Source organism: Amblyraja radiata, chromosome 2 (assembly GCF_010909765.2).
Source record: "Amblyraja radiata isolate CabotCenter1 chromosome 2, sAmbRad1.1.pri, whole genome shotgun sequence".
Classification (NCBI taxonomy): Eukaryota; Metazoa; Chordata; class Chondrichthyes; order Rajiformes; family Rajidae; genus Amblyraja; species Amblyraja radiata.
In genome coordinates, this window is record NC_045957.1 from 83,505,017 (window position 1) to 83,529,221 (window position 24,205).

At 42.3% G+C, this 24,205-nt stretch overlaps 1 protein-coding gene across 5 annotated transcripts in view; it reads left to right on the top strand.

Annotated features, from left to right (window-relative positions):
* Positions 1 to 24,205, top strand: part of LOC116991015 (regulation of nuclear pre-mRNA domain-containing protein 1A-like) — a 70,018-nt gene that overhangs the window by 14,163 nt on the left and 31,650 nt on the right. For 3 of the 5 annotated variants that reach the window (XR_004416685.1, XM_033049298.1, XM_033049317.1), the window contains exons 2-6: positions 4,089 to 4,218; positions 6,797 to 6,903; positions 6,993 to 7,090; positions 20,699 to 20,825; positions 20,938 to 21,113. Coding sequence is in view for 4 of the 5 variants with exons in the window: in XM_033049298.1 (XP_032905189.1) it covers positions 4,089 to 4,218; positions 6,797 to 6,903; positions 6,993 to 7,090; positions 20,699 to 20,825; positions 20,938 to 21,113 (638 nt within the window). In the remaining variant the exon portion in view is untranslated. Of the gene's footprint in view, positions 1 to 4,088; positions 4,219 to 6,796; positions 6,904 to 6,992; positions 7,091 to 20,698; positions 20,826 to 20,937; positions 21,114 to 21,239; positions 21,565 to 24,205 lie in introns of those variants that run through there. The other 2 variants (XM_033049288.1, XM_033049307.1) reach the window with 2 other exon arrangements.

The following is a 24,205-nucleotide window of genomic DNA, read 5'->3' on the forward strand; positions in this document are numbered from 1 at the left end:
AATTTCCGGTAGCCCTTGCTGTCTCCTCCCCTTCTCCGCTCTCCCTCAGCCCTCGGGCTCCTCTTCCTTTTTCCTTTCTTCTCCCCGCCCCCTCCTCGCCCTCCATCAGTCTGACGAAGGGTTTCGGCCCAAAACATTGCCTATTTCCTTCACTCCATAGATGCTGCTGCACCCGCTGAGTTTCTCCAGCACTTTTGTCCACCTAGCATTATGGTTAACCACTTCTGCACCCTCTCCAAAGCCTCCACTTTTTTCCTGAAATGGGGCAACCATTACAGCATGTACTACTCCAAATGCTGCCTAACCAAAGTCCTTTGGAGCTGCATCATGACTTCCTGATTACCTTTTCAAAACTATAATTTAACTTGACAGCCATGAGTAGATAATATTTTTTCATTTAAATCAGTAGTTTATTACCTCAATCCATGCAGTAAAGTTTGACCACACAATTTAGCTGCCAATTGAAATGTTGCATTTTCAGAATTATCTTTCAGGTGAACATTGAAGCAGTCAGATTATTAATGTAGATGTATTTAGTATTTCGTAGGTTGTGGACCAAGTGCTGGTGAAAGCGATTAGCGTAGATAGGTACTCGATGGATAGCATGGACATGGTGGGCCGTTGGACCTGCATGTGTGCCTCATGACTCTAAAGTACTAGTAGTGGTCTAATCCTGATTTGAAATCATGGATACCCAAAGTAACTTTATGGTCTCAGCTGTTTGTTCATGAAACAGAGTTATTAGCAGGATTTCATTCAAATAACGTCAAGCTTGTGAACCGGAATATTCCCATATCGTTAAGCATAGATCCAACCCTGATGCAATAAGGAATGTAGAAAGACATAATGGGTGCAGTAACATATGGGTAGAAAAGTACTTTGCTGCCTGGTGATGCTACAATATAGTACCATCTACACATTAAATAGTGGAGCTAGCATCTTATTCCACCTTCAACGATCTGAACTCTCCAATCCTACCGTGTCCTGATATGAATGTGGTTGACAATTAAACAGCTAATGGGAGATGGCTTCAAGAAGATAGTTAATCACTGCATCACAGACAATTGTTGTAGCATGGGACCCATACACAAATAAAAACATTTCTTCCATCGAACGTGTCCAAAGACAGGCAGCTCAATTTGTTACTAACACCTATGTGAGAGAGAAGCGAGTGTCACCAAACTTCTGAATTCTCTGGGGTGGAACCCTCTCCAAGACAGACGTGAAGCTCACCGTTTGACCTGTTTTTACTAAATGTTAAATGGTCAGCTCGACATAGATCACAAGACCTACACCAAACCCAAACCAATTAGGAGCAGACGAGGGCATTCGATCCAATTTGTGATCCCACCTACAATGACAGATGTGTACAGCAATTCGGTCTTCCCCCGCACAATTAAAGCATGGAATAATCTCCACCCTACTATAGTTACCCAACCAGATGCAACTAAATTTAAAGTAGCTCTTTCTTCCCAATAACCCTTTCTGGCTTAAGCCCTCCCTTCACCACCTCCAGTTTAAATTCCATTTGGAACATTTTGGAGGACCAAGAAACCAAGAACCAAGAATTAATTTGAAATGTTGACCTTGCAAAAATCCAGAGCCCTACACTTTTAAGCGATAAATATACTACCCACTTCTGAACAGTCACTTTCTCGCTTGTTAATTTGAAATGTCAGAATAATTCTTGTATGTAAATAAGCAATATTTATCTTCATGATAAATCATTTAGTAATAGCGGAGCTGTGATAGTTGTTGCCTTACAATGCCAGAGACCTGGGTTCAATATTGTCTAAAGGTGCTATCTGTATGGTCTTTGGATGTTCACCCTGTGACTGCGTGGGTTTTCTCCGGGTGCTCCGGTTTCCTCCCACGTTCCAAAGGCGTGAAGATTTATAGGTTTGGAAATGCTAAAGCTGTGTTGCCTTTGGTTTGGAAATGCTAAAGTTGCCTTGCCTAATTAAAGTTGCTTTGCCTAATTAAAGTTGCTTTGCCAAATTAAAGTTGCTTTGCCTAATTAAAGTTGCTTTGCCTAATTAAAGTTGCCTTGGCTAATTAAAGTTGCCTTGGCTAATTAAAGTTGCCTTGGTTAATTAAAGTTGTCTTGGCTAATTAAAGTTGCCTTGGCTAATTAAAGTTGCCTTGCCTAATTACAGTTGCCTTGCCTAATTAAAGTTGCCTTTGCTAATTAAAGTTGCCTTGCCTAATTAAAGTTGCCTTGCCCTCTATATAATTAAAAGTCTAATCTTGACCACTTCCTGTTTGCGCTTTATATTGATTTTAGAAAAAACACTACCACGTACGGTTGTGATTTTTAGCCATCTTACTCAGATTCCCCTTCCGCTCATCAGGCGCCGAAGATTTTTCCCATTGATGAAAAATAAGAGTTATTAGTGTTTTAAAAATGTTGAGATTCTCTCTCCTGTCAATCACGCCATGCAGGCCATGCCCCTTCTGGTGGGAGAAGGGGTGGGACTATAAAACCCAGAAGTGTGGGCTGGCTCAGTCTCTGCAAGATGGAGGAGGGAGAGGTCATGACTCGCTGTCTTTAGTGGCCTTGCACCCTGCTTGAAATGGTATGAAACTGCACTTGAATTTGGTGGCCTTGCACCCTGCATGAAGTGGTAAGAAACTGCACTTGAATTTGGTGGCCTTGCACCCTGCTTGAAATGGAATTTCAAGGAATAGCCGTGAGTCAACTGCCAGCCCACCAGCCGTGAGTGAGTGAGCTGCCAGCACAACAGGCTTGAGTGACTGAGCCGCCAGCCCAAGAATCCATCCGGCCCACAATGTCCATACTAGACCTCTGGAAACCAGTCCCTTCAGCCCACAACACACATACTAGCTCTCCAGAAAGCTCCCGCCCCCCCCCCCCCCCCTCACTGGCCAACAATATTAGAATTGGCGGAGAGGTGGAATATTGCGTTGGGAGACCAGCCCTCCCGTGTGATGCTGGGACCAAACAGGTCCCACTTAGTCTAGTAATTTATAAAAACATGTACTCAAACGATTAAGTGATTTAGTTTGACCTGGAACCTGGGTTTAAGATCCAAACATAGTAAATTATAAAAGTGTGAAGTGCATGATGGATATGGTAGATTAGTAAACCTACCATTAAAAAATGCAGCAATAACGGACAATGACAAAGTTTAAAGAAGTAATACATCGTTTACAAATAATATATGCTCCTTTAAACTGTTAAACCCCGAGAGGAAAAATTAATGGCTAACAAAATATGGGATTATAGGAAAATGTTGCTGCCAAAATCTGTAAGTAGGAATCTTGGGAAAATAACAAAATTCAGCAAAATGGTCTCTGATAGAGAATGCAGAATATGTGAATAATCAGGAACAAAAGGCTCAAGAATTTATTTATAGAAAGAAAGGTTAGTATGGCCCCTTGAATTGGGACAAATTGGGAAATAAATTTCATGAAAGGAGGCACAGGGAACATGGAAATAATGGAGATCGTGCATATTGATGGAAACATATTATTAGAGAACTAAATGGCACTGAAAGTTGATAAATCCCTGGACCAGATGATGTGCGTCCGTAGGATTCAAGTCATCAGATGGCTATGGTAAAAATGAATATTGGTTATCATCTTTCAAATTTCCAGTGATTGATGAAAAGTTCCCATTTTGGAATGCAAGAAATGTAACCTAATTTTAAAGATAGCATGACAGAATCATTGATGTAGTGCACTAGAATCTATTATTGAGGATGCAGCTGACAGGATAGTTAATGGTAAAACAGTTGATATGTGTTGCCACTTTCTGAAGACTTTTTATAAAATGCCACATGGGGGAGGAAGGGTACAAGATTTCCTTCCACAATGAGAAAATAAGTATACACCACAACTGCCCTGATTTCTAGCTCTTGGCCAAATGCTCTTTGAGTTTGCCATTATTCTGTATGCTGGTTTTCTGCAGTGTCCAAAAATCAAAACGTTAAATACAAAATAATGCCTTTAGTTATTGTTGCAGGATGGACATTTTTGTATGTTATTGTGTGTATTCATTTAATGCCATGCTCAAAAAGAAATCGTTTGTTAGAACTAAAGTTCTATTACCTTTATTTTGTCCCCAGCTAAACCAAGTAGAAAACTGACCTTCCTTTATCTGGCAAATGATGTGATTCAAAATAGCAAGAAAAAGGGACCAGAATTTACCAAGGACTTTGCACCAGTTTTGGTGGATTCATTTTCACATGTTTCAAGGTACCATCGTGTTCAGTAAAAATATGATTCAATGACACCTGCCTGCTTTTAGGTAATAAAAATCCCTGACATTAAAGTTTATTTGACAATGTGGCAAGATATGGTTAAAGGTGAGCTTGTATTTTTCCTGTATGAAATGACGAATATAATCTTTTCCAAAGGATCTTTCTGTGCATTGTGAAACATCAAACTTGCAGAAACTTTTTCAATCTCTCAATACATACTTTAAACTGAAATATTGTGAAGTAGTGGAGCCTAACCAGATTTTTTAAAAACACATTACAACTTTGACTTGTACTCAATGCCCCTACTGATAGACAATAGGTGCAGGAGTAGGCCATTCGGCCCTTTGAGCCAAACATACCATAGGCCTTAATAGACATAAAATGCTGGAGTATCTCAGCAGGTCAGGAAGCTTCTCTGGGGGTGATGTTTTCGGTCAGGAGCTTTATTTAAACTGATTATAGCAGTGGAGTGACTGGAAGCAAGAGAAAAAAAAACAGGATGTCGGGGCCAGCAACAGATGACCGCAGGCAGGGAAATTCCCTGATAGGCTGATTGTTGCCTATGGATGGTGTAATCCCAAGAAGGATACATCGTTGTGAACTGTGGAACGGGTTTTGACTTTTGGTGGAAGGGGGAAAGGGAGTGTTTGCAGAAATTAGCTAAAATCCGCAACTACTTGGTTCACTCATCCTTTCCCACCCAAACCACCCCCTCCCCAGGTACTTTCCTCTGTAACTGTAGGAGATGTAAACACGTGTGTTTGTACCTCCTACCTTGGCTCCATCCAGGGACCACAACAATCCTTCCGGGTGAGACGGAGGTTTACATGCACCTCCTCTAACCTCAACTACTGCATCCCGACATGAGCTCCTGTACATTGGCAAGACAAAGCATGGATTCGGTGACTTTCGCTGAACTGTTGCCCTCGGTCCTATTGGATCTCCTGATGGCTAAACATTTTAACTCCCCTTTCCGTTCCCATACCAACCTTTCTGTCCTGGGCTCCCTCTATTGCCAAAATGAGACCACATTCAAATTGGTGGAGCAGCACCTCATATTTTGCTTGGGTGGCTTACAACCCAGCGGTATGAATATTGATTTCTCTAATGTTAGGTAACTTCCAGAATCACTCCCCACCCCCCCCCCCCCCCCCCCCCCCCTCCTTCTTCCCCTCCTTCCCCGCCCCCTCCTGTAAAGGTCGGTTAACCAGTTCCACAATTAACAACTATGTATGGCTCATGGGACCACATCATCTATATCCAACAATCACCCTATCGGGGAACTTCCCAGCCTGAGGTCATCTGTTGCCGGCCCCGATTTGTTCTGTTTTTTTGTGTTTCCTAGAAGCATCCCAACTCTAAATGCCACCTATCCATTTTTTCCAGAGATGCTGCCTGTCCTGCTAGGTTATTTCAGCATTTTGTGTCTATCTTCAGTTCTCAGAAATAGTTGAAATCAATATAGTATCCGCTGCCTCGGCAGGGGATAAGCTACTATTTTTCTGCCTACTTTGGGCATTATTGTGTAGAAGAACAGAGTTCCAAGATTATTTCCTTTAATCCATACTGTCTCCAGCCGTTGTTGTCAAGCATTCATTTCTCTCTCTGAGGTGGCACTGAAAGCAATTGTCAGTTGGACAATCTCATTTCTGCGCTAACATAAACAATTTTCACTGTTCTCTCCATCCTTCCGCTTCTCTGTCCCCACATCTTTGTCAGTTTTTTTATGGCCCATTGACCTGAAACATTAAACATTTTTCCATAAATACCAGCTGACTTTCTGTGTTTTCATCAGGACTCCAGCGTCTTTTTTTTTGTTTTTCCAATGTTTTCAAATTTGTTGGCAATTCAAAATTGGAAAATGCGAAAAATCGGTCTTGACAATTATTTTTATTAATTAATTCCAGAATAGAATCCAATATGATGGCTGAGATTACATTTCAAAATAGGCAGACAATGTAAATAGGAGGCTATTAGATTTATTTTTTTAATGATGAGGCAAAATCAAAATTTTTGTATATCTTCATTACTACAGATGAACTCGACATTCTGGCCATTCAGAGAACAGAAATCACCCTAAAAAAATCACAAAACACCTCCCAAAAATTTGAAATGCAGAATAAAGTTTGCTCTCATGAAATTAATATGTTTAAAGCAAAGTAAAGAGATACAATATTCAGTTCAACAATTATACAATATTTGTCTCTCATTTGGTGACAAAGCTTTGCATTAAAGAAAATCAGACTATTCTCTGGGAATACAAACCACACTTGCTGCAACATAGGATCACTTGTAATCTTAAGTAATGTGTTCTTAACAAACTGATCATTGACATTTAACAATGTCAATTTTACAAAACAATGACATTTCACAAAATAATGGGAAATCCTTTGTCTATAAACCATGTGTGATCTTTCCAACATTGAAATGATACTATCTGCAATTTCCAAATTTGGTCATCTCCATTGAAATGAGCGTGCTGAAAGTTAATGTATCCAGCTGAACTCGATGTAGATTAGTGTCCTTGGGGTCAAATTTACTCTAATTCAATGTTTCTTTTCCTTGCTTGACAGTGAATCTGATGAGAATTGCAAGAAGCACTTGGAAAGAGTATTAGCTATTTGGCAAGAGAGGATGGTTTATGAGAACAATTTCATTGACCAACTTAAGCAGATTCTTTGTACGTATAAACCTTTCGTCAGCAAGATCACCCATATTTTATTAACTTACTGCTTTTTTAATTAAAAATTTTCTTTTGCTTCCTATAAGCAACCGAGAAAAAGGCCAAGAAACGTACCTTTGAACAAATACAGGAGGAGGAAGATGATGACTATCTTTCCAACAGCACACCTAAAGAACCACCAGAGGTAATACCAGATCTTATAAGAAAAATTCAAAATATTGAACATACAAATTTCATAATGTATATGCGTATCTGATTTTTTTTAAAGTCCAAAAGCAGGTTTCATCTGTACTCGGGATAGTTCAAATTAAATATTGTAATAATTGCTGGAAATGGACTAAAGAGATTGAAATAATTTTATTGTCACTTTGGAGATTCTGTTATTTTGAGTTAATTTCATTGTAAGCTGTGGATGCTGGTGAAGGTGCTTTTTGTGTCGTTGCAGGATGAATGCCTCGCAGGAGAGGATTGCCCGTTGTGATGTAATGACTAGCAGTTTGTCGCAAAATAATTTACAGGTCATTATCAGGAAATTCTGTGTCCAATTTACAATAGTACATTGGTTCAATAAGTCGACTTCATATTTTTCTGACAACAAACCTTTTGGTAGGTTTTCATATGAAAGATATACTTCTGCATGCCATGTCGATATTAGTTAGACCACAGCTCAGCACTGCATACAATTCTAGTAGTCACATTACAGGAAATATGCAAAAGACGAGCTGGTACTGGAGGAGATGCAGAAGGGAATTATGAAGAGGAGGCAGGACTGTAAAGATTTTAGCTACGAGGAAAAATTGGGTAGTGTTTGTTGTCTTTGAAACAAAGGAAACTTTGAATAACTATTTGTGATGTCATAGAGTCGTACAGCATCGAAACAGGGCCTCCAGCCCAGCTTGATCTTGCCAATCAAGATACCCCATCTACACTTGTCCCATCTCCCCGTGTTTGGCCCATATCCCTCTAAATGTTTCCTATCTATGTACCTGTCCAAATATATTGTAAATGTTGTTATAGTTTCTGCCTCAACTACCTCCTCTGGCAGCTCATTCCATGTACCCACTGTGTGAAAAGGTTGCCCCTCAGATTCCTATTAAATCTTTCCCCTCTGACCTTGAACCTATGGTTTTTGATTTTCCTACCCTAGGTAAAAGTCACCATGCATTTACCCTACTTGTTCCCCTCATGATCTTATACACCTCTGTCAGATCGCCCCTAATCCTCCTACGTTCTAAGGAATACAGTACTAGCTTACCCTACCCCTCCCCATAGCTCAGGCCCTCGAGTCCTGGCAAAATCCTCGTAAATCTTCTCTGCCCTCTTTCCAGTTTAACACCATCTTCCTATAGCAGGGTGACCAAAATTGAACACAATACTCCAACTATTGACTAACCAGTGCCGTGTACAGCTACAACATAACATTCCAATACTCAATACCCTGACTGATGAAGGCCCATGTGCCAAAAGCCTTTTTGACGACCTTATCTACCTCTGACATCACTTTCCAGGAACTATGCACCTACACTTCCAGGTCCTCTGCTCTACAACAGGGTTTACTGTGAAGGTCGTATCCTGGTTACACTTCTCAAAATGCAACACATCACATTTATGTGATTAAACCATTAAAGTCTCTCCACTATCAAACTGATCAAGATCCTGCTGTAGCCTTTGATAACCATCTTCACTCTCCGCCACCCACTTTAGTATCATTTGCAAATTTACTAATCCTGCCTTGTATGTTTTCATCCAGTTCATTAATATAAACCACAAACTGCAATGGGCCCAGCACTGATCCTTGATGCACACCACGACTCACGAGCCTCCTGTCTGAAAAACAACCTTCTACCATCACCCTCTGCTTCCTTCCATGGTTAATTTTCTATCCAGTCGGCTAGCTCTCCTTGCATACCATGTGATCTAACCTTCCAGAGCAACCTACCATGTGGAACCTTGTCAAATCCATTGCTGAATTCCATATAGACACGTCTACAGCTCTGCCTTCATCAACCCTCTTGGTTACATCTTGAAACACATTCTGTCACGTACAAAACCGTGCTGACTACCCCTAATCAGCCTTTGTCTATTTAAAGGCATATATACCTTATTCCTCAGAATACTCTCTAGTAAACTTCTGACCACAGATATTAGGCTCACTGGCCTCCAGTTCCCAGGCCTCTCCTTGCAGCCCTTTTTAAAGAGGGGCACAACATTTGCCATCTCCAGTCTTCCGGCATCTCACCCAATTCTAATTATGACTCATGCCAGGACATATGCAATTTCTTCTCTAGCTTCCCGCAATGTATTTGGATAGATCTGATCAAGCCTGGGAGATTTGTCTACTTTCGTACGTGTTAGGACATTCAGCACCTCCTCGACCATAATACTGACTGCCCTCAAGCTGCTTTCATTGACTGCCCAGGTTTCCCAGTTTTCATGTCTTCACGATGTGGCTCCACACAGAGATGACCATTTTGATTCTTGAGGGCCCCAATTCTCTTTGGTTACCCTTTTCCCCTTAAGGTGCATTATACCTTCTTTCCTGCCATTACCACTGCACTGTACCGTGTGCTCCTGTCTGGCTTTGTATTTACCTCCTTGCCTAGGCTTCCTCGCCAAAGACTCCCAAGCCAAAGACTCGGGGCCTGTGAACGTTAGTGACTGACGTCCGTAGTCGCCCTAAAACCCGTCAAGTTGTACGGTATTCCGCGTCACCGTCACGTCAAACTACGACACTCCGCGTCACCCGCCTTCATAACACAAGAAGGTTACACTGAAGTATGATAGTCACATTGGAAATGAACTTATCTACAATAAATCTAAGGACCAATAACTTTTTAAGAAATAAATTGTTTATTTAACGTCAGCTTAAAAATAACATTGTGGCGGCTCCCAAGGGTCATGCCATCATAGTGTCGAACCCCTCGGCACAGGAGTGGTTCAGTCCGGAGGCGGCCCTTAGCCGGAGGCTTTAAAGGCAGGGGTTTGGGTGCCATCTTCCTCTCGTTTGGTCTTCCCTACAACTGGGAGGAACATAATAAAAAGTGCCTCTCAAAACACGACTTCGTGCTTCATTCTGAGACCCACGCACTACATTGGTGACCCCCGACGCTCCATTGGCGTCATGATGGAGAGAAGAGAAAGCCCTACCTCCTCACAGGCTGGCCCGGCCCTGTCTCTGGACACGGTCTCCGTAAAACTGCCCAACTTCTGGACCACCCGGCCGCTCATCTGGTTCCAGCAGGCGGAGGCCCAGTTCAACCTGCGGGGCATCACGGTCGATGCCACCCGCTTCTATTACCTGGTGGGAGCCCTCGACCAGGATGCGGTTGAAGAGGTCACGGACTTCCTCGCCTGCCAACTTGCTCGCGAAGGCGCTTTAGGGTGGATGAGGGCGTTCCCTGCTGCCCCGGCGCCGACGGCACGAACTCCCTGGGCACCGTGAGTGGCGACCCGTAAACGAGCTCCGCCGATGATGAGGCCAAGTCCTCTTTGGGAGCGGTCCGGATGCTCACCACGGCTTACCACCCGCAAGCTAATGGTCTGGTGGAGAGATTCCACCGGCAGCTGAAGGCAGCACTGAAGGCACGACTCTCCGGCCCGGACTGGATGGACGAGTTGCCGTGGGTCATGCTGGGCATCCGGACTGCTCCCAAAGAGGACTTGGCCTCATCATCGGCGGAGCTCGTTTACGGGTCGCCACTCACGGTGCCCGGGGAGTTCGTGCCGTCGGCGCCGGGGCAGCAGGGAACGCCGTCATCCACCCTAACGCACCTTCGCGAGCAAGTTGGCAGGCTCGCACCCGTCCCGACGTCCCGCCATGGGACATTTCGCCCACACGTGCCATCAGCCCTCAGGGACTGCCCGTACATCTTCCTGCGCCGTGATGCCCACCGGACGTCACTCCAGAGGCCGTTCGAGGGTCCGTTCCGGGTGCTGGAACACGGGCAGTCGACTTTTGTCCTGGACATGGGGGGCCGGCTGGAGGCCGTGTCGATTGACCGTTTGAAGCCGGCACACCTGGACATTGACCAGCCGGTGCTGGTTGCCCAACCTCGGCCTCGAGGGCGCCCCCCTTCACGGCTCCCTCCGCCTGTCACTCCACCTGTCCTCCCGCCGGTCCCTCGTCCTGTCCCTCCACCTATCCCTCCGCAAGCCCCACGAGCGGCTAACTTCCGCACGCGGGCCGGCTGGGTCGTTCGCCCGCCGGTGCGTTTCGTGCCTCTGGTTCTGGGGGGGGGGGTCCTGTGGCGGCTCCCAAGGGTCGTGCCATCATAGTGTCGAACCCCTCGGCACAGGAGTGGTTCAGTCCGGAGGCGGCCCTTAGCCGGAGGCTTTAAAGGCAGGGGTTTGGGTGCCATCTTCCTCTCGTTTGGTCTTCCCTACAACTGGGAGGAACATAATAAAAAGTGCCTCTCAAAACACGACTTCGTGCTTCATTTTGAGACCCACGCACTACAACATCATATTGAAAAACAATAATTCATTTAACAAGAAAGGTTTAACTTCAACAAAAGTAACTATATATTTAACGGAATATTTCAAAGAACATCATACTTGAGCAAAAATTTTATTCAACAACAATAGTCAGATCTGAAAATAACATTACAATTTACATCAACTCGCATGAACTTCAACAAGACAAAGATCTTTATTTTTTCACCACATTAGAAAGAACATCATTTCAGATGTTCTTAATAATATACTTTGTACATTTATGTACTTTTGTACTTTTCATTATTTATGGGCACTTTACCCCTGGCTATCTTCTCCAAATAATCTAAAAAGTTTTGAAAGTCGGCGCTTTATATACCCACGTCACCGGGCGTCACCCGCAGGACAAAATACGTCAGCATTTGACAGGGCTCACAACGTGATAAGATACCCAGATGTCGCCTGAAGATTTTGAACATTCCAAAATCCAGGGTCGGCAGGGAGACACCGCATGTCACTACATGCGTCACACCCGACCACGCCGCGGCAACCTCTTTTCAGGCTGTTGCCGAAAATGTCGCCCAAGTGGGACAAGCCCTTCACACTTTCCATACATGCTGTATTTTCCCTACATGCTGCACTTCCCCAACTCTGGAGTTTGAAAGCAGTGCGAGACTGGATACATCTTTACCAAGTGGCACAGGCAGAGTTGCAGCATTGCTTCTTGTCTGGTTATAAAGATTGTGATATCTTTCATTTCATCTGCCCTTCGTAGCACTTATGAAGTAAGGCATTTAGTAAGGATGAATAAAACACACAGTGCAGGAGAAACTCAGTGGCATCTTTTCAGTCTGAACGGTCCTGTCCCTAAACGTTGTTTGTTCATTCCTACCACAGATGCTGCCTGACCCGTTGAGTTCCTTCCGCACATTGTCGTTTGCTCAAGATTCCAGCAACTGCAGTTTCTTGTGTCTCAATAGTAAAGGTGATTTGGCAGAAGACTGAACTGATTACTATAGTTTTCAAGTACATTTCATTAGCAGGGATATCACGATGAAAGCTAATGTTTTTGTTTAGTATTTAAATGTTTTTTAGCAATCGAATACCTGTGTAATGAGTCCTTAAAAAGTTGTATGACAGAGTTTAAATAATATGGCCCAATTGTAAAATAGAATCAGATTTTGGGTAGAAACGAGCACAGGATTTTCAAATTGCTTTATTTCTGAAGCATTGTTCTCATTCCTGCATTGAAAATCTTTTTTAATATATAAACAAGATATCCAAAGCATTAGATTTTCGATCGTCATCAGTAGCACCTAGTATTGTCAGAAGCCAGGCACCATTTAGCTTGTGAACTTTGGGGACTGCTAGAATAAGAGGAAAGTGACACCAGATGTGGAAGAGCTTGGAACTTATTCTTAACTCACAGCCGAGTATGGTTAAATGAAAAGCCACCAGTCACCACACAAAATCAAAATCCCAGAGGAACTCAGTGTCAGAGTCAGAATACAGCATCGGTGGAGGCAAAAGCGTTGTTGATGTTTCTGGTCATCTTGCATCTGTCGAACATTCCTTGGCTTCCACGGATGATTTTTGACTTATTGAGCTCTTTCAGCAGGTTGTTTTTGCTCAGGATTCCAGAATCTGAAATTTATCTTGTTGCTGCAGAACTGATATTCCAAGATATATGTACTTTCATTGAATCACATAGCGTTGGAACAGACCCAACTTGGTGACACCAACAACTCTGAGCTTAAATTGTGTAGGAAGGAACTGCAAATGCTGGTTTAAATCGAAGATAGACACAAAATACTGGAGTAACTCAGCGGGACAGGCAGCATCCCTGGAGAGAAGGAATGGGTGACGTTTCGGGTAGAGACCCTTCTGCAAACAGAGATGCTGCCTGTCCTACTGAGTTACTCCAGCATTTTGTGCGATCTGAGCTTAAGTTTCTCAGTTTGCACAATTGACAGTAGATGTGGCTTTTATGGAGTTATTATCCATCAAAAATTAATCAGTCTATACCCTAGAACTATGTTTATAACAAGAGGAGTCGAGTATAGGAGCAAAGAGGTCCCCCTCCAGTTGTTCAGGGCTCTAGTGAGACCACACCTGGAGTATCATGTGCAGTTTTGGTCCCCTAATTTGAGGAAGGACATTCTTGCTATTGAGGGAGTGCAGCGTAGGTTTACAAGGTTAATTCCCAGGATGGCGGAACTGTCATATGCTGAGAGAATGGAGTGGCTGGCTGGGCTTATACACTCTGGAGTTTAGAAGGATGAGAGGGGATCTTATTGAAACATATAAGATTGTTAAGGGTTTGGACACGCTAGAGGCAGGAAACATATTCCCGATGTTGGGGGAGTCCAGAACCAGGGGCCACAGTTTAAGAATAAGGGGTAAGTCATTTAGAACGGAGACGAGGAAGCACTTTCTCTCACAGAGAGTGGTGAGTCCGGTTCTCCGGATACTTTCAAGAGAGAGCTAGATAGGGCTCTTAAAGATAGCTGAGTCGGGGGATATGGGGAGAAAGCAGGAACGGGGTATTGATTGGGGATGATCAGCCATGATCACATTGAATGGCGGTGCTGGCTCGAAGGGCCGAATGGCCTACTCCTGCACCTATTGTCTATTGTCAATTGTTTAGGTCCGCTGCTATTTCTAAATTGCCAAAACACTAATTAAATGCAAACACATGCCTGAAGCTTCCACAAGCTACGTGTGGGAGGCACCTCTGCACTCAGAGTGTTGCTGCCAATTTGAGTAGATTTTGTTCTGTTGATGGCGAAGCCGTGGATCCAGTTCAATGGTGCGTAATTGTCAGTTGCAGAAGGATCTGCAGAGACCCATTTCCGTGAGCTTTGTAACCATTTTGCAGGGAATGATGGTGTTGAATGTTGAGCTGCAGTCAGTGAACAACAGTCTGGCATATGTGTTTTTATTGCACAAGTGGTTCAGTGCAGAGTGGAGAGCTAGTGCGATCATATCCTCTGTTAGTGCCACCGATCGGTAGTCATTGAGGCATGTCACCTTGGGAACAGGTATTGTTGATGACCTTTTAAAGTAGGTGGGAACCTCAAACTTCTGTAATGGAAGGTTGAAGATCTCCAGCCAGGTTTTAAGAATAGGACCAGGTATACTATCAGGTTTAGGTGCTTTCAAGGGTTTGTCCTCCCGAAGGATCTTCTGACATCTGCCTCTGTGTCTGAGATTGTAATGCCATCATGGGCTATGGGGGCCTGGGAGGGCACATCAGTATTCTCCCTATCAAAGCGTGTGTACAATGCATTGAGCTCATCTGGGAGTGACCCATTACTATTGCTTGAGCTACCTCCTGCTTTCTTCTTCCACCTCATCCTCCTATTTAGAGCAGAATTCTCTGTTAGCCTTTTTGATGGCCTTTCAAGGTCAAATCCTTGGAGCTCGTGTGACTGAGATGATCTTTATAGAGATGTATAAAATCATGAGGGGAATGCATAGTATTTTTTCTCCAGAAAAGGGGAATCAAGAACCAGGGGACAGGTTTAAGGTGATAGAAGAGAAATTTAATAGGAACCTGAGGAGCTACTTGTTCCACACAGAGGGTGGTAGGTATATTAAACGAGCTGCTAGATGAGGTTGATGAGGCAGATACTATAACAGCATTTAAAAATCATTGTAATTTTTGATAACTATCTTTGCTGTCTATGAAAGCACCCACTTTAGTGTCATCTGCAAACTCACTAATCATGCTTTGTATATTTTCATCCAAATCGTATATATAAACCTCAAACGTCAAATGCCTTGCTGAAGTCCATATAGGCAATGTCCATGGCTTTGCCCCGTCTAAGTCTTTGGCACTGAGCAGTCCCATTGGGAAAGTTAAAATGAACCACTAAAACAACGCTGTTGCTTTGGCATCGTTTGATAATCTGTCTGGATGTCTGTTCCTCTGTTGTTAAAATAAAGCACACAAAATCCTAGACTAAATCAGCGGGTCAGGTAGCATCTCTGGAGAACATGGATAGGTGAAATGTTGGCTCTAGACCCTTCTTCAGACTGATTGTAGGCAAGGGGTGGGGTGGGATGATATGGGGGTTGTCGAAAGAAACAATTTGTGTGACGAAAGGATTGAAGAGCTGTGAATTGTGAAGCCAGATGAAGAAATATGGTGGAGGGAGGGGGGTGGGGGGGCACACATGGGACATGGTACAATCTTAGTGCTTGCACCTTTCTCAGCTCCACGCTTTCCACCTCAGTGAACGAGCCTTCCAGTTTTCCAGAGTGCTGCCTTGACCATTGATCCTTGATCATAGCACAACTCTTCCACCTCCTTTGCCTCTCTCTCGTTGAATCACGTTGAATACCTCAAACATTGGAACATTGAGCTGTCTGTCATGACTCTCCTGCAACCACATTTCCACAATGGCCACAAAATCATCAATGCAGGCTCCAGGTTTATCTGCTTTCTCCACAACACTCCTTGCATTGAAATAAACCTATACCAGCCGATTAGTGTCACCATATTCCTTCACCTCTCCCTGCCCGTCCTTCTTTTGAGACTTGTCCTCTGTTTTTGGGTAAGATAGTTGTGAATCCAAATTGCCAAGTCACCATGGATCATATGCATCTTAATCATCTGGATCAGCCTACCACAAGGTTCTTTATCAAATTCCTTACCGAAATCAAATGAAGACAACATTCACTGCTCTACCATCATTAAATCATCGTCACTTGCTTAAGTAGATAGTAGTAAAGACGGTGTATGTCGGTATGCTTGATCTCATCGTTTGGGGCATTGAGTATAAGAATCAAAGAAGTGGTGCTGCCTAATAGGACTGTGGTTTAGCCACATTTGGAGTATTGTGTGCAGTTCTGGTCGCCCCATTATAGGAAACGTGAAGGCTTTGGAGAGTTAGAAGTGGTTTACCAGCATAATGCCAGGATTCGGAGGTTCTACCGATAAGGAGAGGTTGGAGTAACTTGGACTGTTATGTTCTGGAATGTCAGCTTTTGAGGAGAGACAAATTGAAGACTATGGAATTATGAGATACAGTGATAGGGTAGACAGTGAGAACCTTATCTCAGCGTGGAAATGTCAAAGAGTAGAGAGCAAAGCATTAAGGTGTTTGAAGGAGATGTGTGGGGCAATTTTTTTTCACGCAGAGGGATAGGTGCCTGAAACATGCTGCCAGCAGTGATGAAGGCTGATACAATAGTCATTTTTAAGACACCTTTTGATATGAACATAGAGTTGCAGGGGAAAGAGAAATATGAAAGACGGCAGAGGGAAATTAGATTAATTTATCAGCATCCTGTTCCACACATACATTGCTGGCCATAGGGCCTGTTCCTGAGCTGTGCTGTACTATGTTCTAAGTTTGTAAAACATGACCAACTGCAGACAAAGACCTGCTGACTAAGACCTAGGTCCCTAATTGGCCCATTCTCTTCCAAATGCTTGTAAATTCTACCCCCGAATAATCCTTTTCCAATATCTTCCCTACCACTTGTGAGGCTCACTCGCCACATTCCCTGGTTTATCTGTACTTCCCTACTTAAACAAAAGAGCAACAGTGGCTACTAGGGGAACAACACCTCTTATTCCACTTTGGAAGTCTCTAACACCAGCACAACCCCCTCCTCCCACCATCAGCTATTTTCATTGGCCTCCCTTTCCTGGTTGCATTCATCCACCCCCGACACCATGCACATTTGATCCACAGACTCTCCTCCCACGCCCCTCTATCCACGTGGTTCTAGTACCATCTGCCATACACCTCAGATGATAATGGCAACCATCACAGTAATCTGATCAGATTTCAGCTCTGGCAGCCTTTGTGTTCATTCCAGCAGCTGTCTCCACATTCACTCACCCCTCCCCTCACCTGGCTCAATCTGCTTTTCTTTAATTTGTCGTCATCTATCAAGATTCATCCACCTGCCTCTGCCTCCCAAACCCAGCCTGCCCCAACCCCTCTCTGGCTCCGTCTGCCCATTATTCTTCAGTCCACCCATCAATCCCTACCTCACAACTCCCTATCTCCTCCGTATGCTGGCCACTCTCTCCATTCTTTGTCCTGACCACAGTTTTACCCTGAAACACTGAGTCCTGGTGCACTCTTTCACTGAGAAATCCCCCCCCCCCCCCCCCCCCCCCCCCACAGATGCTTCTCAACTCACTGAATTACAGCACCTGCAGCCTCTTGTGTTTCCGATGTACTTTCTGCTTGGGGAGGTGTGAAGAGTGTCAAGGTGTGAAATGGGAAATCTGAATGTTGTGCCGTGGTACAGGAACCCACTTAAGGGGAGAGGAGTGAGTATGAATATCCAGCAAGATTGTGGTTCATCGAACGTGATGCACTCATCATTGTTCCAGCTCACCCCCGAACTGTCCCTCTGGCTGAACTTCTTGTGACTAGGTTATTGACCATTTGAAAGCTGGCCATTGCAGTTGTATGTCCCCCACCCCCAAGGAATAACTAGTCCTCAGATGGGTAGTCCCGAGCCTTTTGAATGTCAGTTTCTTGTATGCCATTGATAACAAGGGGTGCATCAGCTCAGGACATTTCTTCTCTGCCCCCAGAATCGCAGCTGAGTTCTTTGGTGGAGCAGCAAGTTAGATGTTACTGGCATCTGATTTCCAATTGGTTTCTGACTTCTGCATTGCAATGCGTAGTCAGGTGCAGAAATCAGATGACTTCACAAGGAGGGCATTCCTGGGCCTGCCAAAGGTAAGTACACTTGGGCCATAGTAATGGTAGAGGATAAGTAAGTTGGAGAATAGATATTATTCTCGACAACAATGGTTGAAAGACTCAACGAGATTCCAACATGGACATTGGATGATATCTTCAGGATTGTCATCTAAGTCAGTTACAAGCATTTGAAACAAAATGCGTGGACCAAAAGTATAGAGTCATCGAGTTTGACCTACTAGTCTTTATAAAGAAGCGATTGTAAGGCGAGAGGGGCAAAGTTTAAAGGAGATGTGCAGGGCATTATTTTTTTTTTTGCACAGGGAGTGGTGGGTGCGTGAAATACGCTGCCAGGTGGTGTAGATTTTTTTTAAATGCAACATGGAAACAGGACCTTCGGCCCACTGAGTCTACGCTAATCATCGACCACCCAGTTGTGCCACTGTGCTGCCCTGAATCATGAACCTAATAGCAAAGCAAGCTATAAATAATCTACACAAAAATTTAGATGGATGGGTTAGTAAGTTTGTAGATGACACCAAAATTAGGTGGAAAAATCAAATTAGAGGGCAGAGGAAGAACGTATAAATATAATGTGCAGGGTAAACTTAGGCTATTTTTAGGCGACTGCCGGCGACTGCCGGCGACTGTTATAGTCGTAGCAGGTCGGTGAAAAAACTGCGACTGGACCCCTCTTCGACGTAAAATTTGAAATAGAATCATTACTTTAACAAAAAAAAAAAAACAGAGTCAGCACCAGTGACAGCCTATGTTAACCTGGCGACAACTACGACAGCACCTACATCAGGAGAAGTCAAGCTACGGTCATTGGCGTCAAACTCACTGTCACCGACTGTCCCCGAAAATTTTTGAACGTTGAAAATCCAGCGGTGACCAGAAAGACACTACAGCTCTTTGGGCGACTGAGGAGACTACTCACGACCATACAGGCGACACACCAGCAACCATGTGGCGACGGCCTAGTCGCCTATAGTCGCCAAAAAGAATCGCCTAAGTGGGACAGGCCCTTTAGATTTTTTTTAAATATGGAGACCTGGAATGTGCTTCCGGGTGGGGGTGGAGGCAGGTATGATTGTGCAAAAGAGGCTTTTAGATAAGCATGTGGATGTCAAGGGAATAGAAGGATCAGACATATGCAGAGAAGATCAGTTTAACTTTACATCATGCCCAGTGCAGACATTGTGGGCAGAAGGGCCTGGTGCTGTACAGCTGTATGTTTCTTCACAACCATCTTCCTTGAAAGCCATTGTATTCAAATTAATATTATTTAGCCACAGATAAATTGTTATCAATTTGAAATAGTTTTTGTATGTGAAGCATTGGATTTGAGGCTGTTACAAAACTTTCATTGTTGTTTCATAGGAAATACTTCCGGGGAATTGCTTTATATCCTTAAATTTGTTTCAGTCCCTCTAAGATTTATTTCAAAGTTTAAAAGTTGAGAAAATATTAATTATTTGAATAGTTTTCCTCTGGGTTGAAGCATTGTGTTGGAATCTTAAAAGATAAATATGTAACCACATGTACTGGGCCACAGAATTTCCCAGCAGTGTACTGCAAGTTATTTCTTGACAACTGATGTATTATTCTCATTCACTAGAGAATTGAACTGTCATGCATCACAATGTAATGTTTATGAATGCAATCAACTTCTGCACGGTTCCATTTGCAAACGTAGCCAATGCTGTGTAAAACCACAGAAAATGTTAAAATAATTTCAAAATCCTGTTAGTATCTGAGATTTAGATAGATGCTGGGAAGGAAAAACCACAATTTGTAGCCATAGACTGCAGAGTAATGGGATGTTACTTTCCAAATACTCTGAGGTCCATTATTCCCTTCACCGCAATTTTAGACCTAAACAAGATATGCTGCCTACATACTAAAATGTGTTGGTGGTAATTTTGTGCCTAATGCATTTGTTTAATATTAGAATTTTAGATTAAAATAATATTGCTTTGTATATTATTTGCCAAAACCAATCAAACTTGATATTACCAAATGCTCAATTACACATGAAGATTAACTACCTATGGCATATTTTATCTATTTTGTGACTATTGCCATTTCTGATATGTCCAGCCTTGGAATTGTAAGGTTCATCACTGAGCAATGTTTACTGACTGATGCCATCAAATAAATGCTATAATCAGTGAAATTCAGTGAAGGAATAAAAATATGTATTCAAACATGCTTAATGATGTCACGTGGGATTATTTTCACTAAACTGATATTTCAGGTATATCCATTTCATTGTATGTGCCACTCCCCATATGCCCCATTTTTAATTATCAAAAAATATTACACTGTAATATGACTGATATTTCTAACTTGTTGAGCACTTGTGATCAAGTAAACCTTGAATTTAGCCAGTACATTCATTACTCTCGTAGAGTTGTTCACACATTCTCTAAACCTTTTTGTTCTTTATACGTTGCAAAGTGTCCATATTGTTAACCTATAATCTAGTTGATGCAGAGTGTGACTTTCAATTTTATGTAACAATAAATGTATGCCAATCCCATCAATATTCCTCTGAACAAATATAAGTAGGTTTTCCACATCGAACTTTGGAAAAATGTGCTGTCAACAAAAAACAGCAGTCTGATTGATATTCTGGCAAGACTACCCTTCATTTCATTATTATTTTTGTTTGGTTTCAGACTCAGGATCTAATTAAATCATTGCAAGAACTGGAAAATGCAGCTTCTGGTGATGCAGCTGTTCGTCAGAAGATTGCATCATTGCCACCGGAAGTTCAAGATGTTTCTCTATTAGACAAAATAACTGGTAAGTAGCAAAATTGTTAAGAATGTATAATTGCTTGCTTGGTTTTATCAAAAAGGACTAGTTCAAATTTCTCATGAGTATAATGATATGTTATTTATGATTTCTAATTTAGACAAAGACTCTGCAGACAGACTTTCAAAAACAGTTGATGAGGCCTGCATGCTCTTGGCAGACTACAATGGCAGATTGGCTGCAGAATTGGAAGATCGCAAGCAGTTGGCACGTATGCTGGCTGATTTCATCCGTAGTCAAAACGAAATCCTAACGGAGAAAGAACATAAACTGGAAGTGCGTAAATTCTTTTAACTTACTTTTTTTATTTTAAAGCCATCCACATTTTTAGAATGTTGGGGTAAGTACTTAAATAGTATTGCCTTTTTTGCTTCCATAGTTGACGTTATTAACTATCCATAGCTTCTGTTACAGATGGTGGGCGTGGATATGCCATTCATTGCTGGTCTTCAGTCTCTTGGCAGTCTTCTGATTAAAGAAATAAACAAACCACAAAGAAACAGTATGTGTTGTGTTCTCATTTTGAGCAGGATAGCTCAGTACAGACCCTATTTTAATAATTAACACTTCTGGAGTCAAAACAAAGTTAGAGCCAAAGGAAAACTGCCTTTGTGGTTCTAAGGCCTGTTCATTGAACCAAGGTTCCAAAAGGGCATGATAACTTTCATTTTTCCTTGGAAGCTTTTCCCTGAAAAATACATCAAATTAAATCTTGATTTTGGTTTTTTTTTTTGCTCACAATCTTGTTTTCTCACAAAATTTCGCAATCTAGTAAGATTGTTGATATAGAAAGCAAGATCGATTGGTAATGTTTTGGATGTGGATATGCAGGATGTGTTGGAACCATTTCAGGTCATTGGCATTAAGGTGCAGATCAGCCATGGTCTGATAGAAAGGCAGAGCAGGTTTGAAGAACTAAATGACCTACAATTCAAATATTCCACTATAAACCTCCAATAGTTTGTAATGGGAAACACCTGACATCCATATTGTAAATATAAAAACAAAGCAGCAAATACATGATTAAGTAATGCATTTCGTTGTCTCTGTACTGTACACTGACAATGACAATTAAAATTGAATCTGAATAAATAATCAATATATTTATATAGATGCAAAATAAGATTAGAACTTTCTAGTTTTAAAGTGAATTGCGTAATAATAGTCAGGACAGTGACAGTGGCCAATAAACAATCTTGATACCTCTGGGGTAGTCATGCTATGGTCAGGCAAGTTTCTCTTCCTCATTTGCTCTTCAACTCATAAGTATGGACACCATATGAGACCTTATTTGAAATTGGCAGTGATGCTTTCCGACAGTCAGGTAGCCTGTCGACGCCCACCATCCAGGCTCGGGGGAATAGTGACCATTTAAGTGAGATGCCAGAGGACTGCTAATTGTGGATATTCCTGTAAATGGATCATTCCCTAGAGGTATGAAAGTAATTGAAGAGCAAAGTATAAATCCTCATTGAATGGCCATGTTATACTCCTATGTTCATGGAAACTGTATGGTAATATAACTGTTTATTAACAGGGGAATGTGGTTGCGTGGTGCTATATAATTGGTTTGCTTCTGATACAATATTAATATTTTTAACCTTCAAGTCACGCATTTACAGAAATGTTAATTCTTCCTTTGCAGCAGTAAAAACAATGCAGCACGAACATTGTTTTTCTACCTGGGTGCTCTGTGTTACCTTTGCTATAGCTTTTAGAGCATTAGAATTATTTCCTGTAGTGCATGCTGAGCGTCTGTAGGCATGGACAGGTTGTATGGAAGGGCCTGTTTCTGTGCTGTATGACTGACTCCTGATTTTACAGGAAATCCATGCTCTTTGGCATTAAGCTAACATGTCGCCTGCCCGTTAAATGAGCATTGAAAATCTTGTGCATTGTTCGAAGAACGGTGTCATCTTCTCAATGCTCCACCCAACATTGTTCCCTCTTTCACCAAAAGTTAATTCTTGACAGTATAGTTTGTGGACTGACTGCTTTTCCTTCCAGACTGATGGGTGCATAGTTTAGAATATCCTATTATTTCCTCAATTTTTGTTCCATTTCCAGTGTTTGAAATCTACCTGCAGTTTTACAGCAAGGTTAGGTAACTTTTACAGGATGAAAGCGGTATGAAGCAATTTTTTTAATAAGGTTGTTGGTTCATTACTACAGATTAAATTAATGAAGCAGTTACCTGGATTTTCTTGTACATACAATATTCGTATAAACAGCAGGTAGGATAACAAAATACATATTATGAAGCAGCAAAACCTGCCTCTCCAATGTCCAGATCTTACAAAAATGACAGTATTTGGCTTCTGATTTTGGAAGTTACCATTTAGCTTCAAATGTATCTATGTTCATTTGGCAAATAACCTGTGTGCAGGTTTATTAAAATTGCCAAGAGAGGGCGGCATAGTGACGCCATGAGTTACTGCCTTACAGTGCCAGAGACCTGGGTTTGATCTGACTACGGGTGCTGTCTGTATGGAGTTTGTCTGTTCTCCCGTGACTGCGTGCGTTTTCCTGGGGTGCTCCAGTTTCCCCCCCACACTCCAAAGACGTTCAGATTTGTAAGTTAATTGGCTTTGGTATAAATTGTAATTTGTCCATAGCATGTAGGATACGGGGAATGCTGGTCAGCGTGGACTCGATGGACCGAAGGGCTTGTTTCTGTGTTGTATCTCTAAAGCTTAAAACTAAAGATTAATATAATAAAATGAGAATCAAACCTCCACAGTCCTTCAGTAAAAGGAGACAATTAAACCAAACCTTGCATATTTTGTGGATTCTGGCCTGGATTCAGAAACTAAATGTTTGCTACTATACAAAAACTTAATTTGCTGGAGAGCATGTAATTGGAGATGATTGGCAAAAGGGAATGGTGATTATGAAAATTACTTTATACAGCACAGTATCATGACCCAGAATGCACTATTGTCACAAGTGGTGAGACATCTGTTTGTACCTTGACAGAGGCAATTGCACTAATATTCAAGGGGGGGGGGGGGGGATAATTTGCAGAACTGTAGGCTAGGTGAAAGGAAATAGGACTATTGGGATGGTCCTGTCATAGAAATTGTATGAATGCGATTTGCTGTATTGGTCCACTGTGCTGTAATTTATAAAGGAATAATTGGCGAAGAAAGGAATACTTAGGCAACAATGTAGTCTGTGTATTAGTTACCTGATATTTAATTCTTCACATACATTTAAGATAACCATATCTCCGATGGAAAGTTAAGAGGTCAAGAGACTTGAGCATAATTATCTAGGTTGATTTTCCAGTGTGTTATTGAATTTGTGCAAAAATTATGATGAGTGTTCTCCTTTAGATAAATGATGAACACCAAAATAATTTAAGATCT